The 14,519-nt window shown below is 50.7% G+C and overlaps 1 protein-coding gene across 2 annotated transcripts in view; it reads right to left on the bottom strand.

The window, feature by feature from the left end:
- The window catches only part of ZNF395 (zinc finger protein 395), a 36,410-nt gene that overhangs the window by 3,128 nt on the left and 18,763 nt on the right, over nucleotides 1-14,519 (bottom strand). For both annotated transcript variants that reach the window (XM_063086010.1, XM_063086011.1), the window contains exons 2-9: nucleotides 11,091-11,354; nucleotides 9,476-9,708; nucleotides 7,400-7,509; nucleotides 4,102-4,337; nucleotides 3,503-3,603; nucleotides 2,480-2,780; nucleotides 1,092-1,184; nucleotides 114-217 (exon numbers count right to left, since the gene is read on the bottom strand). In XM_063086010.1, coding sequence (XP_062942080.1) covers nucleotides 114-217; nucleotides 1,092-1,184; nucleotides 2,480-2,780; nucleotides 3,503-3,603; nucleotides 4,102-4,337; nucleotides 7,400-7,509; nucleotides 9,476-9,708; nucleotides 11,091-11,342 — 1,430 coding nt within the window. In that variant the 5' untranslated portion in view covers nucleotides 11,343-11,354. The remainder of the gene's footprint in view (nucleotides 1-113; nucleotides 218-1,091; nucleotides 1,185-2,479; nucleotides 2,781-3,502; nucleotides 3,604-4,101; nucleotides 4,338-7,399; nucleotides 7,510-9,475; nucleotides 9,709-11,090; nucleotides 11,355-14,519) is intronic.

Here is a 14,519-nt window from a genome sequence, read left to right as displayed (position 1 = left end):
CTCCCCTCTGGGGATGAACCCTGGCGACCATAGTTGGGTGGACTCAGCATCCATGCCACCAGTGCAGGCAGAGGAGATATACCAGAAGTCAGGACACAACAAAAGAGTCTCACCTGGCGCTGCTCTGGGCCCGAGGGGGAGACGTGACGATCAGGTGAGATTTCACTGCAGGTGGTGGCTGTGGGGGCTCACTGAAGCTGAGCGACCGGCTCCGGACCTGGACACGGGGAGAGGAGCCATCAGTGTACACCGTGAGCATGAGGGCCATCCTGAGGACAGTGGGCCACGTTCTCCAGCCCCTCCCTGTGCTGCTGGGACCCAGAGCCTGCCCAGATGCAGGGGTCCTTAGGGAGGACACTCCAGGGGGGGTGCCCTGGCAGCAGGGCCAGGTGCGGGGGAGGCTGGAGAGTGAGGGGCAGGCCTCTAAGCCACACTCAGGATCAAGCAGAGCCCAAGGGCAGGGTAGCCACCTGACCTGGCCACCTTCAGGGCTGCTCCCTGCAGGGCATTTAGACAGTTACTAAACGTGGAACAAAGGCAGGCATCCCACTGCCTCAGTGGTACCTTCTTGCAACTAGGTTTTAGAATGTGTTGCACCCCCCTGCAGGAGATACTGCTACCTAAAGTGCTCGTCCACAGTGGCCTGGAGATCCCCGGCCCAGCCTGCACAGCCTCTGCACACTCCTGTCGTCTGACACCCTCTTCCCCTCTGACTTCCCCACACTCTCTCCCTTCCTCTCCTCTCAGCATTAAAACCAGAACAAGCACCACAGACATTCAGGGCTAAATAGGTCACTGACACCCCAAGCTTGCCCAGTGATTTTGTTGGCAGGAAACCTGCTTGATCTGGGCACTCCTCTGGAAGCACCCTCCTTCTACCTTCTGAGAGGGGCCATGACTACCAGGGGAGGGGAGGGCAGGGCAGAGGAAGGGAAAACACGCAGACCTTCAGAAATCTGGGGGCCAGGGACATGGCAGCAACCCCCTCCATGGCCAGGGGGACGGCCTCCAGGCCTGACAGTATGTGGAAGAGCCCTCAGCTTGTTCCAGGCCCCAGGAGAGCTGGTGGGCAGAGAGATGGGCATACTCACCGTAGAGAGGGAGCAGGCGGCCGAGGGGGCGGCAGCCCAGCTGACACTGGTGTAGATGTGTGGAGAGACGGGGATCTGAAAGGACGGCAGCGCCTGCGGGAGACAAGGGGGGAGTTGGCCTGGGTTCCAGCTCAGGCAGTGGCCAGAGCCTGCCCGTGAGCCCTGTGATTTCCGCAGCGGGAGGCACCTCAACATGGAAGGGAGATGACTGGGACATATCAGGACACACCGGATTAATGTTCCCAAGAGCAAAGTCAGAGTAGCCAACTCTTTGAAGTAGTCTCTTAGTGCAAGGCTACATCCTTGATCTGGAACCCTCTGAGAGCGGGTTTACGAGCTAGCCTCACGACGTAAACTACTACAGCAGATTCACTTCACAGCTGGATCACCCACCAAAAACATGCTACGGGCAGTTGCCAAAAGAAGTCCACAAGCCCTCTGAGTCTGGGATGAGAGATGGCATCCCTGGGCACCTACCTGAAGTTGCAACATCGTCATGAATACCCAGGTTTAAGTCTCCTTCTGAAAACCCAGCCACTGCCTGGGCCCCTCAAGGCCCGCTAGGCTGGAAGGTGGCCAAACATGACGTAGCTAAGTGGCCACTCATTCTAACGAGGAGAGCTGGCTCGTTCGGTAAAGGCTTTCTGATGGCGGGCACTGCTTCTTAATTACTAACTTGCAAGTCGGCCCAAAGTCCGATAAAACCAAGCGATAGGCACCAAAGGATTTTACGAGACACCAGCACACAGCAAGCCGCACGTTCGTTGAGTAGCTACCATGTGCAGTAAAGCCCATCCTAAACATCACCCCCTCTGTGACAACTTTCCCAACCACGCGGCAAAACAGCTTGGTCCCTCCTGTACCCACAACACTTTCTCGTGCTTGTCGGAAGTAGTATCTTGACTACTTGTTATAATCAATCATAATTACATGTGATTTCTCCCTCCAGCTAAACCATGCACTCCACAAGGGCTGGGACTTGTCTTATTGTATCTGAAAAGCTTACTTAGCCCAGTCCTGACACACAGCAGGTATTCAAAACACACGTGCTGGATTGTTTGCTACTGTAACACAGGGAGACTCGCTCTAGGAAGCCCAGCTACACTATTCCATCCCCTCCTGTAAGTGGCAATGTGACAATTCCCGAGCCCAAATCCATCAACCTGGCTACCTAGGGGTTCAGCTAGATTTCTAGTGACCACTCACGACAGTTACTGATGTAGAACTCTGGGAATTCCCACATTTACTGAGAGTGAAATCAGTTTTCTTTTCCTTCTTTGTAGGGGAGATTAGCAATGTAGCCAAAGGGCTCAGCCTCTGTCAGGGTGGTCAGTGGCCTGTGATCAGGCTAACCAGCAACCAGTCAGACACCAGCCTGCACCCCATACCTGGTAGGCATGGTCAGCCTGAATGTGCCAGAAGGAGCCAGGAGCCGACTTGCTGAGAGCACCCGAGGGCAGGGAGGACTCCAGGCCAGGGTGCTCCGGGCCGGAGGACTGGGCTTTGGGCGGAGCTGGTGGAAGAGTGGCCGAGGGCAGGCTGGTCACACTGGGGGTGGGAGGTGGCTCGGCAGTGGGAGTCCTGGGGGCAGAGGTGCCCGCGGTGGCAGCAGCAGATTCCTCCTTCATCTGCACCTCTGTGTAGTAGAAATCCTCCTCCCGCTTGAACTGGTCAGAGTCCACAGTGTCCCTGCATGGCAGGCAGATGTGGTCAGTATAGGGACCCCAGGGAAACTGAGTCACAGGAGGGAAGTGATTGTTGGGGCCACCTGGCAAGTCAGGAAAGGAGCCTGAGAGAACATCCAGGAGCCCCGCTCCTGATGGGTGCTGCAGGGGATTATGTGCCGCACATCAGGAGATGGTTTCTCCTGGCACCTACGGCCTGTCCTCTCACAGAACACACACCAGCCTCTCCTCTGAGTACTGCCATGAGCCCTCTCAGGTCTCGGCCTCTGCAGACGTGCTCTCCCCTGGGGTGCGAGTCAGTTCTCGCCACGAGTGGAGGTGCGCTAGGCCCTGCTCTGCAAAGAAATGAGGAGGCCCTGGTACCAGAGTGGGCACTGAAGGAGACCTGTCTCCCAGGGGCAGCAAGTATGGTTCTTGGCCACTGCACATCTTGGCCACAGGGTCTCGCCAGTGAGTAAACCAAATTACCCTGTTTCTACCCAGGACTAAGTCTTGCTTCCCACAGTGAGGCAAGAAGACATGCACAAGACGCACTGAGCATCCCTGCCATCGAGAGCACCACCGCAGACCTGGAAAGGCCTTCCCCCCCAGCAAGGACAGTTCCCCAACAGCACGACAGCGGCCAGGGACAGACCCCAGGTAGTGTTCTCGGCAAGATTTCCTTGAAGCGTGCGGAGCTGTGGGTGGTGGGGAGTTAGCGGGGTGGAGGAACCAGACAGCACCTACCCCAGGTGGAGGGCTTTCACATGTCGTTTGATGCCCACGATGGAGCGAAGGACTTTGCCACAGCTTGGCCACAGGCACTTGTACATCACCTTCACGGAGTTCTAGGGGAAAAGCAAGAACAGGTAACTGGGAGAAGTGCTCCCTCACCCCTCTCTCATCCTTACCTAGCTGGATGCCATCCTCTGTCCAACCCAACAAAAGCCTCCAGGGAAGGGTTCTCTGGACCAGAGAAACTGACAACCAGGGCCCAGAAAGCCCGGTACTAAGTGATGGTCCTAGCGGCCAACAGCAGTGCTTGGTGCTGTGGCTAAGACCCCAAAGAGGCCTCCCACGCACAGGCCTCCACAGGAATGCAGGAAAGAAGGCAGGAACTGGGATGGGGGCCAAAAAGGAAAAGGACCCAGCATTAAAGAGGAGGAGTAGGCTCCTGGGAATATCACAAGGTCACAGAAGCAGCCACAATAAGCTGAAACAGGAGGGTGCCTGAGGACATCGAGGACCCAGGGGGTCCCCTCCCCTCCCCTCCACACTGGCCATCCCCATGGACATCAGCCCCCTGCCTGGGCTCACACCCACACCACAGTCACACCATCGCGTACCCTCCTCTTCCGTGGGGCTGGTTCATCCAACAGGAAAGGGTCAGGATCAGTCTCAAAGCCGTGATCGGTCTGGGGAGAACCAAAGGCGTCCCCCAAATACTTGGGGCTGGCCTGGGGGTGCGGGGGCGAAGGCGTGGAGATGCCGCTGCCCCCGCTCCAGTGCCCGCTGGTGGTGCTGCTGCCACTGTCCGACACGTCGCCGCCCTCCCTCCACGGGTCGCAGGCCCCACGGGAAGCTGGCCGGGAAAGAAGACGAGAGGACACTCATGGGCTTGTCCCCAGGCAAAAAAAAAGAAAAAAGAAAAAACACACCAAAAACCTCTCCTTTCTGAGCTTCAGCAGACATGGGGAGGGTCCACTCATCACAGCAACTTCTATTGGAGGAAGTGCCCAGCCCTAGTGGATGTTTCTGCACGGCCTGGCTGGTCATCACAGACCAACACATGCACACTGCCACTTCATTGTGCACAGGTTGACAGGAGGAGAGCCTAGTTAATTACATGTTAAAAAAGCAGGGGAGGGGAGAGCCTCTCCTGCCTCTGGGCCCGAGTGAGAACACTCGGCAGCACAGGGACGGCTCGAAGCACTTTCCCACAGCTGAGAGGATGGAAAGCCGATTTAAAGAGCATCTTGCCCAGCTTTCTTGAAGAGTGCCTTTCAATCCTTTAAACCCAGGCAAGTCCATGGAAACCTGTGAATGGAAAGAAGCCACTCAGCTCTCAGAGCTCCCAGGAGGGTGCAACGTTTCCCAGAGTTAGCTGCGGCCCAGGAGGCCCCTGCTTTTATCCAGAAGTAACACGTCTGGAGCAGGAAAGGCGAGCTCCGAGAGCAATTCCAAAAATCCCACGGGGATAGGAGGCTATTGTGCCTGGCATGGCCCGGAAGCAACTGCCTGCTCCCTGGGTGCATCTGACTTGAAGGACGGGCACAGGTGTGCAGAATTTTCTGTTCTTAAACTGCCCATCCACAGGCTGCTTCAGGCCCAATCCAGACTCTCATTCCTAGGCCATAAATCTGGATTAATTTATAGGATAGGAGAAACTGCAATTCTGATACACAGAGACACCAAGAGAGGAAAAAACTACGCATCCCTGAAAGCCCCAACTCCCAACAGAGCCTCCTCCTCTGGATTCCAAGATCGACTAACGGCAGTCCTTGTGGCCAGAATAAAACCCAACTGCCTTTCTCTCCTCCTGCTCAATATTCCAAACTGCATCTGTGCAAACCGAGACACCTGGAACAGACCTCTGCTTCCCATGTGTCCAATCCGGGCCCTCCCAGCAGAAGCCCACCCAAAAGGAATGGGCTAGAGAAAGCACCCTCCCCTCCCCAAATATCACTGCCATGTCTCAAAGCTATCACTTTCCCTTCCTGGAAACCAAGAGGTTGTGACCTCTACACATGGGCTTAAAACAAGGGAGACTTCAGGGCAGAAGTCCACAACCAACAACAGGACAAGGGGCCACGCACATCCAAACAGGAGACCTATCAGGGAGACAGAGCCAGGAGCAGGACACTACGTCCAGGTGAATGGGACTCAGGACAAAGGGCAGGTCAGCCAACAGGCAAACCCACAAAGACAGCAGCCCTTCCCCCAGGAGCCACCTCGAATGGCTCAAATGCTAAAACAAGCAGATTGGCTACAAAGTAAGCAAATATATACAACAAAGCAGAGTCATCACAAATTGACCTTGCAAGTTATGCAGTGAACATGTGCTATTCCTCCTTTGGTCATAAGTTTTCCTAGGACAGACACAACATAAAATATTCTATGCCACAAAAACAAAGTACTCCACTGCAATCACACAGCACTGAGAGTTAAGAAATATTTACAACCCCTCTGTTCTCTGCATGCGTGCGAGCGCACGCACGCACGCACGCGCGCGCGCACACACACACGCAGAGTACACGATCCTAAAACAGACACCAAAGAGAGTAGGTGACTTCTGTGTAAACAGTATCCATGATTAGAGAAAGGTTTTTGGTTGTTGTATACACCTCACTTGGCAGAATACTTTCAGAAAATCAGCTGCCAAGGAACCCTTATTTTTCCACTGACTTCAACTATAAAATCAGAAATGTATTGTAATGGACAAAAATCTTCAACAGACAATAAAAAATTTTTTTCAGAAAGGGATGTAAGATGTCAGGATTATGGCATATTATCAGTGAGATCCATATTGTTGGTGTGTGTGTGTATATGTGTACACATGTATTATACATGCACACATAAACACACACTCCTGATGGAAACTGGAGTCATGATCTTCTTTCTCTTTAGGACACTTTCCTGGATCTTCCTCCTGTTGACCAACATCCTGGACCTCCTAAACCTGTAGAATTTCCTGAGGACTTACATTGAACCCTCTTGTTTTGCGGGTGCTGACAGCAGGTATGTCCTCCTGGGCGTCACAGCCAGGAGCCCTCACAGCGCAGTGATTTCTACTAGCAGCCTAGTCACTGGACACAGGCTTTGGGTGAAGTATATAAGTTTGCTTTCTCTGTCCTTTTATTTACTTTCTATCTAGGGAGATTACTCATGAGGGACACTTGTAAAGGTGACTTTCCTCCTGGTATGTGCGCAGAGCTAATTCCATATTTTCCTACAAGCTTTTAAGTAGCTTGCAATTCAGTCAGATCTCACCACTGGAAAAGTTCTTCACTGGGAGTAAGGTAGGCCAGCCCTATAACAAATTTCCAAAGCCAATGCAGGTTTACTACCAGTGCCGTCAAACCACTGATGCCCAGCAACCCTTCTTCCCCCAGTATTCAGATAAAGTTATTTTGGGGTGACAACTAGAAAATTTTTGCTTTAATTTATAAATTTGCCTTGAAGTCATAGTATTGGTCCTTGGCCTGGAGGCCCACACTAAATTTACAAAGCTGAATTAGGCACTTGGAACAGGGGCATGAATCTTCTGAGGCCACTAGGGGACTATTTAGTATATCTCTACCTTTGTGAACTAAATATTCCTCCACTGGCCCCGTTCAGGCCCCCACCAAAGTGCCGCATCCCTCACTCCCATAGAAGAACTTACTCCAGTGGCCACTGTGGCTCAGTCCCGTGCTCAATCATCTTCACAACACACCAGGAAGCCTCTCCCCAGATGAGGAAACTGAGGAAAAAGAATGGAAGCATCTGACTCGATGGTACTCAGCCAGTCCAAGGTGCCAGTGAAAAGAGCCTTGGAAATCCTATTGCCAGGCCAGTAATTCCAGCAATCAGCTGCTCAAAGCAGAGGATGTCATTTATGGACCTCTGTCACGCCCAGAACCCAGTGAAGCCCTGCCTGCTCACCAGAGAAGTTGGCCTCGGCCCCAGGAGGACTCTGCACGATGGGGCTGCAGGACAGGGACGTCAGCACCATGGCGGCCATCATCTCGTCCATTTCCACTGCGTCCGACTTCCTGGATGCAAGAGGGTGAGTGGGGAAGCTTACTTCCTGGGAAGGCTGGCTGTGGTCCCCACAGAACGAGACTCCACTTCCAGTTACTTTTATGCCGTCATCTCGCATTTCTGGACTGTCCCCACTGAGACCCCGCTCCAGTCAACCAGTGAGAGCCCAAGTAACATGAGGTGAGTGAAACATGGAGGTCTCTCCTCATTCCTCACGGACAATACTCATTCTGCACAACCTTTACAACAACAGTCAACCCCAGGACGAGCAGGTCTCTGCTGACACCCTGAGGCAGATCATTCTCCTATGACTTCACTCCTAACTCTGCGGCTTAAACTGGAGAATTTGGCTGGCTTGTTAGCTCAGTTGGTTAGAGAGCAGCCTTATAACAACAAAGTCATGGGTTCAGATCCTACTACCAGCCAGTCACCAAAAAAAAAAAAAAAAAAACGGAGAGTTTTATCTGGGGGGAAAGAGAGAAGGGTCAGAACTATGAAATAAAGCATGGGGATAACACATGGCCACCAGAATTCAAAAGCACTTGAGTCACCTCCTTTCCCCATCTCATATTTAAATTTAAGAGGTAATGATTAACCAATTTCTTCCTCCCCTCCTCCAAGAACAAGGCATTCTGACAGCTTCCGAATGTCAACAGAACCTGTTTCATAAGCCAATGAGCAAATAAACCAGAAACACCAAGTCTCAGTGCTTTATACAGCAGTTCTATAACATTTTACACATAATTTTTTAAAAAACCATATAGCAGCACACCACCTGGAAGTAATAAAATTAAAACTGTCTGTAAGTTGATGCTGAAGTATTGGAAAAAGTCTGAAATAAACTTCTAGGTGGTCCACTTCAAAGGATTAGATTAATTCATTTTTACAGTTCAGGTCCACTAAAATACGTGACTGGGTTTGAAGCAGCTACACCAAAACTATTCATATATTAAACATATTAGCACCCCTATTTTTGTATGATATTTGAATTTTCATTTGCATAGAATAGAAGAACAAATTCTTTGCTGGCATTCCACTGAATACACAATCGTGAATATTGTTGCTGTGATCTGGTCTCATGGGGTCTCCTGTCAATAACAGCGGCACCCACAGGCAAACACAGAGAGAGAGAGATGGACAAGGGCTTAACAGCCTGCACATCTTGTACATAAAACAATCTCGGTTGGCAGATTTTCTTTTTAAATCTAAAAGATCAATGTACACAGAGCATACAAAATAGAAATTAGGATATATATTCTCAGAGAAAAGGCATATCATAAAATTCTATAGCAAAAAATACACTCTTCATTCAATACTGATGGTCCGAATATCTAAGCCAGGGGTCAGTGTTCCATGAGCCGTGGGCCCAACACAGCCTGATGCCTGTTTTTGTATGGCTTGTGAGTTAAGGATGGTTTTACATTTTTAAACGGCTTAAAAAAAAATCAAAGAATATATTTTTTGACATGCCATTCATGAAAATCATACAAAATCGAAATTTTATAGAGGGTCCACAAATAAAGCTTTACTGGAGCACAACCGTGTCCATGTGTTTACATTTTATCTGTGGCTGCGTGGACCCCACTGCAGCAGAGCTGAGTAGCTGGACACATATTGTTTGGCCCACAGAGCCTAAATTATTTACTACCTGACCCATTCAGGACAAATTTGCTTACTCCCCCGATCTAAGCTGACTTCCCCATCTCTTCATGAAGAACTATGAGCTGACTTTACTGTAAGCGTAAATGTGGGAGAAAACAGTCCTTCACCAAACCAGAGATACAGCACCCATAATAGAGTTATGGGGAAGAAAAGACCCCATTCTGGCTTTCTTAAAAGGGTGTCCCTCCCTGTAACCCATTTGTCCAAAACCTTGGTGACCGGATGCCTCGGAATCCCACATCCCTTCCCCCATCACAAGGCAGCCCACACCTTGCCACCCACACGCCTCCCCAGCCCAGGCTCTCCCTCACGGACCTCTTTGGGACGTCAATGTTCCTGGAGACAGGCCTGTATGCCGGCGCCTGAGCTCCAGGCTCCAGGGGTGGCGCCTGGGGGCCAGGGCCCTGCAGCCCTGCCAGCCACGCTTCCTCTGCCCTGCAGCAGATCTGTAGCTTCTGGTCCAACAGCCAGACAGTCACCTTGTCCTCTGCCCAGCTGTGTTGCTCCACCAGCCCTGCGCACTCTTGACCCCCATACCACACGTATACCTGGGGAGGAAGGGACAGCAACCAGGGTCAGCACTCGGATTTCTCACCCCAAAGTTCTCAAGCGCCCCACATTCCAGGAGTCAGGATCCACCTGCCACAAACTAAATCCTCTGACTCATCTTTAATCCAGGCGGATGTTTCAGGCACCTGCCACCCACCTGAGGACCCAGACTAGCAGGTCTGCTGTGGGTTAACTGAATTGTGTCCCCCACGGTTCAAGTATTGGAAGCTTAATCCCCACTGTGACTGTTAAGAGGGTGGGAAATCCTATTATGGTCATTGAAAGGTGGGGCCTTGAAGAGGTGATTGGATTGTAGGACCGTGCAGTAGAGAATGGATTAATAATGTTGGTCAGGGGCGTGGTTCTGAGGGCTTTAAAAGGAGAGCACATAAGGAACTCTCTCTCTCCCATTTTTTCGCAGTTGTGGTACCCTGCTGTCACTATTGCCACCACCAAGGCCTTCACCAAATGTGTTCCCTGGACTCTGGAGTTCCCAGCTTCCAAAACTGTAAGCAATAAATTTCATTTTCTTTATAAAGTACCCAGTTCCAGGTATTTTATTATAAGCAACAAAAACAGACAAATAAAGGGCCTTTATAAACTCCCTAGACTGAAGGACGGTGGACACGTCGATTTCTGGGATCTTCTGTGGAATCTGCATCCTCACTGCCTGTCCTCTGCGGCCCTGCATATCTGCAGATGCCCGGCTGCTGCCCTGAGTTACTCCTACCCTGCACTCTTCCCTTCAGAGAAGCTGCGTCAAGCTGGGGGACAAGCTAGAGGAAGGGGGAGGATGACCTCTCATGAAGGGTACCTGAACGTTGGCGAGTCGCCTCATTTTGCAGGAAAAGAGGCCTGCAGGACACAAACCTTGTCAGGGAGACATATGGAGTCTCTATTTATGGGCCCTTGAGAAGGCAGCGAAAGAGAAACCCTCGCACCTGGGTCTAGTGATCAATCAGACCCAGGGGACAACTGGGCCCTGCCACAAGGGGAGGGACACTGGAAAAGGAAATTGAACTTGAATTCCAAATAAACATCTTCATCTCTTTAAACTACCTAAAGCTCACTGAAAATGCAACTTTCTCTGACTCTTAAACCTGAGGTCCTTTCCCCTGTTGTGTAAAGTTGCAGACAAAGAGAAACTGTGGTAAGGCCATGCTCCACACTGAGATCCTGCACACCCCAAAACATTGTGCCACCTGCTCATCCTGCATCTGCACGTCCTCTCAGGCAGCCCGAGAGCCCACGTGCCTGGAGGACAAACGTCTGCACTCAAATCATTTCCAGAGAATTTCTGGCCCATCACTTGGGTCACCCCTGGCTTGCCAGCCCCAAGCGTCAGGAGATCAGATGCCTACCCATGTTGGGATCAACCTACCTTCTGCCCAGGCTGGAAGACCACCTGTTGGAGGCCTGAGGTGCCGGGAGCCTTGAGGACTTCCTTGGGCTGCTCTTGGCAGGGAGGGTCCTTAGAGGCGAGGAAGGGCTGGGGAGCGGCACCCTCCAGCAGCTCCACCTGCAGCTCCGAGAGCAGGGCAGCCCCCGATGGCCCGTCTGAGGCACTGGGTCCCAATACCCGGGCTCCTAGGAGGGACCGCTTACCAAGGCGCCGGGACAGCACGCTGGCCATGCTGCTGCTCCCCTGGGGAGACAAAGGAGACACAGAGTCCTTTATCCATCATCTGGAGGAATTAGGAAGCTTTCAGCACGGAGCCCTGTGCCCAGCAGGAGCAAGCGAGTTTCCATTGAAATGAATGAAACATTTTTAAATAACTGTCACCATTTTTCCTTTTTACAAAGGTAATACCCTTTCCTAGTAGGACGTTTAGAAAATACTGAGAAACACAAAGAAAAACCCTTCACAAACCTGACTCCCAAAGATGCCCGCTTTTCCCATACAACAGTCCACATTCCTTCTATACACGTATTTACATACTTTTATTTCTGTAAAAATGGGATCAGTAAACTGAATGTTCACTTAACTGTGTAAGTTTTACCATATCGTTAAATGTTATTCTATCAAACCACATTGAGAAGCTGCATGGTATTTTCTTAGATGGATGGGTTAGGGCTAATTTAACATGTCCCTTGTTACTGCACCTGAAGGCTGTCTACAGTGTCCTGCTGTCCAGCTGCTCTGCCTGCACTGAGCGTCCTCTGAGCTGAACCTCAGCACACACGCACCAACAGCTGCTTGCTCAGGTGAAGTTCCCAGATATACTATCACTAGGTCAAAGCTTGAGGACACACGTTGGCTACACACAGATACTCAAGCTCACTTAGCTTCAGAACTGCAAAGACCCACAGAAACAAACCATGCTACTCTCCTCATCTCACGCCTGAGGACACTAACACTGAGAGCTAAGTGACTGGTTCATGGTGACAGAGGTAGCTGGTGCCAGGGCTTGAGGGGCAGATCCCTCCCAGAGGATCCAGCTCCCCTGCCCCTGCTCCCAGGCCTGGCTGGGCCGCCCTCCTTCTCCGGAGCATTCTGGGCACCTGAGCCGTCCTCGCTGCATCTACTCTGAGCCCCCAAGCACATGCCTAATCTCTGCTGTTCCAGGTCCTCTGTTCCGTCCTAGTCATTTATTCTGTTAGAATTTAGTTGAGAAGTGGATATGTGCAGTGCACATCGCAGGTGCTGTGGCAGGTATGAAATACCAGGGTTTCCATGAGCCTCGACACCAGCGCTGCTTCCCCAGGGCAGACCGACCTCCCAGGCTGATGCCACCATCCTCTTAGGCTCCGCATCTCAAGAGACCTTCGGCCACATTCTTCCTCCCTCCCACCCCTCCCCTGGCCACACTCACATCAAGAAGAAACCTGTACCCACTGCTCTCAGCTCACACTTCCTTTGAACAGTTCTATAAACTTCCTTTACTATTTGACCTCATCCAAAAGTACCTCGGGGCTTCGTTTGGGTCCCACATCACGTCCACAGTTCCCGAATCCTGGCCTCCGCCCCAACCATTCCAGCAAGTCATGCTAGCGAACATTTCTATAATAACAAACATGAGTGGCAAGAATAATTTCAAAAGATAACAATAAAGTTGCAATTTTCAGGGCCGGTGTGGGCGGCTGGCCAGTATGGGGATCTAAACCCTTGACCTTGGTGTTACCAACACCATGCTCTACCAAGTGGGCTAACCAGCCAGCCCCAAAGTTGGAAATACTGAGCAAAGGGATTCAGCTGGTTTTCACGAGCATTCCACTCAGAGCCTCTGTGGCTGGAATCTGACAGCATGGTATCCCCACCTGAATTCCCCAGAAAGGAAAAGATAAGGAAAAAGTCGGAGTGTCACAGCATGCAGAATTCTGTGTAGGTGGCTGGTGACTTTACATCCAATAACACGCTCTCAGAAAGCTTCACCATAACAATAAAAAGGGAAGAAAATGTAAGGAGTAAATTCTTTGCCGCTACTACTACAAAAAAAATCTATACTTAAGCTAAATGAGTTTTAAAAACTTAGTCACCTCCCTGCATCCTGGAAGCCTGGGGTTTAGATCCAGACCCTCTAATTCTATTTGAGCTCACAGATGCAGAGGCGCAGACGCAACGCCACGTGGAGACATCAGATGGCAGCATCGACCCAAAGAAAGAAATGTCACTTTTCCTGGCAAAAAAAACCCCGTTAGCCACCCCCACTTTCCAGAGCAGGAAGTTTGGGGTTTCTACCACTGAAAATCAAGAAGGGTAGTATTTCCAAAATTCTTGGGCTTCCAGTCCTCTGCCGGCGCCTGAAATGTTTGGCCAACAAACTGACCATGTTTTTGTAAGCCTTTTTTTTTTTTTTCTTTTAAATATAAATACTTTTCACTTTCCTCGTGAGCCTGCACCTTCCCCGCCCCCCCGAGCCGTGGATCTGTCCACAGCTGGCTTGCTCCCCTAGCCTTTGCCATCAGTCTCTGGCCTCTCTCCTTTGACTGGCTGAATTCAACACTGAAAATGCACTTTATTAGCTGTTTTATTTATAGAACTCCCAAATCTTAATTTTTAAAAGCGGAAGAGAAAGAAGGAAGAGAAACTGCCTTTGTTAAGTGCCTACTAGGCACTAGCTTTCATAAAGTATATCAGTTTAATCCTCCGAACTTGAGATAAACATATGGTCTTTTATTTTGGACAGGGCAGCTGAGCCACAGAAAGGTGAGGACGCAGAGGCTACGGAACTCCAACACGCAGCCCAGGGGCTGAAGTCATGTGCACCTGGTGTCAATGGCCAAGAGCCTACCACCCTTCCAATAGGTGCGGGATCCCTCAAAACAAAACACTCGATTATGATGCTTTTCATCAACATGTTTTTTTCCCCCTCTGTTGGTGAAAGAAAAAGCAGCTCCCGATCCTGCCAGTCTATACAGGCACTTTCATTTCCTTATGCACCTTCATTCCTTGGACATCTCTTCTCTACCTGCATCTTAGCCTCTCATCTACAAAATAAAGGTCAATGCTTTCATCTGACCTTGCTCAAAGGTCCACGTCACTGTTAATCATTTAGAGGTTCAGGTTTGGAAAGACCTTTCTGCACATATTGCCCTCTGAGAGGGTGCAAAGGGATAATGTGATCAACCCAAAAAGACAAAGAAAACTTTAGCCAAGTTTATACTGGAGTTTAACGGCACGGAAGTGAAAAGCACAAATCTAGGCTAACCTGGGCTGGGCCGTATCACCAGGTGTCATTCAATGCCGCACCTGTGCTAATCAGCATAATCATTACACCACTATGAACGTGGCTCTCCAGATAACACAACCAAGAGTCTGTGGGGGGTTCAGCAGTGAAGCAGAGCGCCAAGGTAGGCCTACCTCCCTCCC

This window comes from Cynocephalus volans, chromosome 2 (assembly GCF_027409185.1).
Source record: "Cynocephalus volans isolate mCynVol1 chromosome 2, mCynVol1.pri, whole genome shotgun sequence".
Classification (NCBI taxonomy): Eukaryota; Metazoa; Chordata; class Mammalia; order Dermoptera; family Cynocephalidae; genus Cynocephalus; species Cynocephalus volans.
The sequence above is the reverse complement of the archived record's forward strand: the minus strand, read 5'-3'. Positions and strand labels throughout refer to the sequence as shown.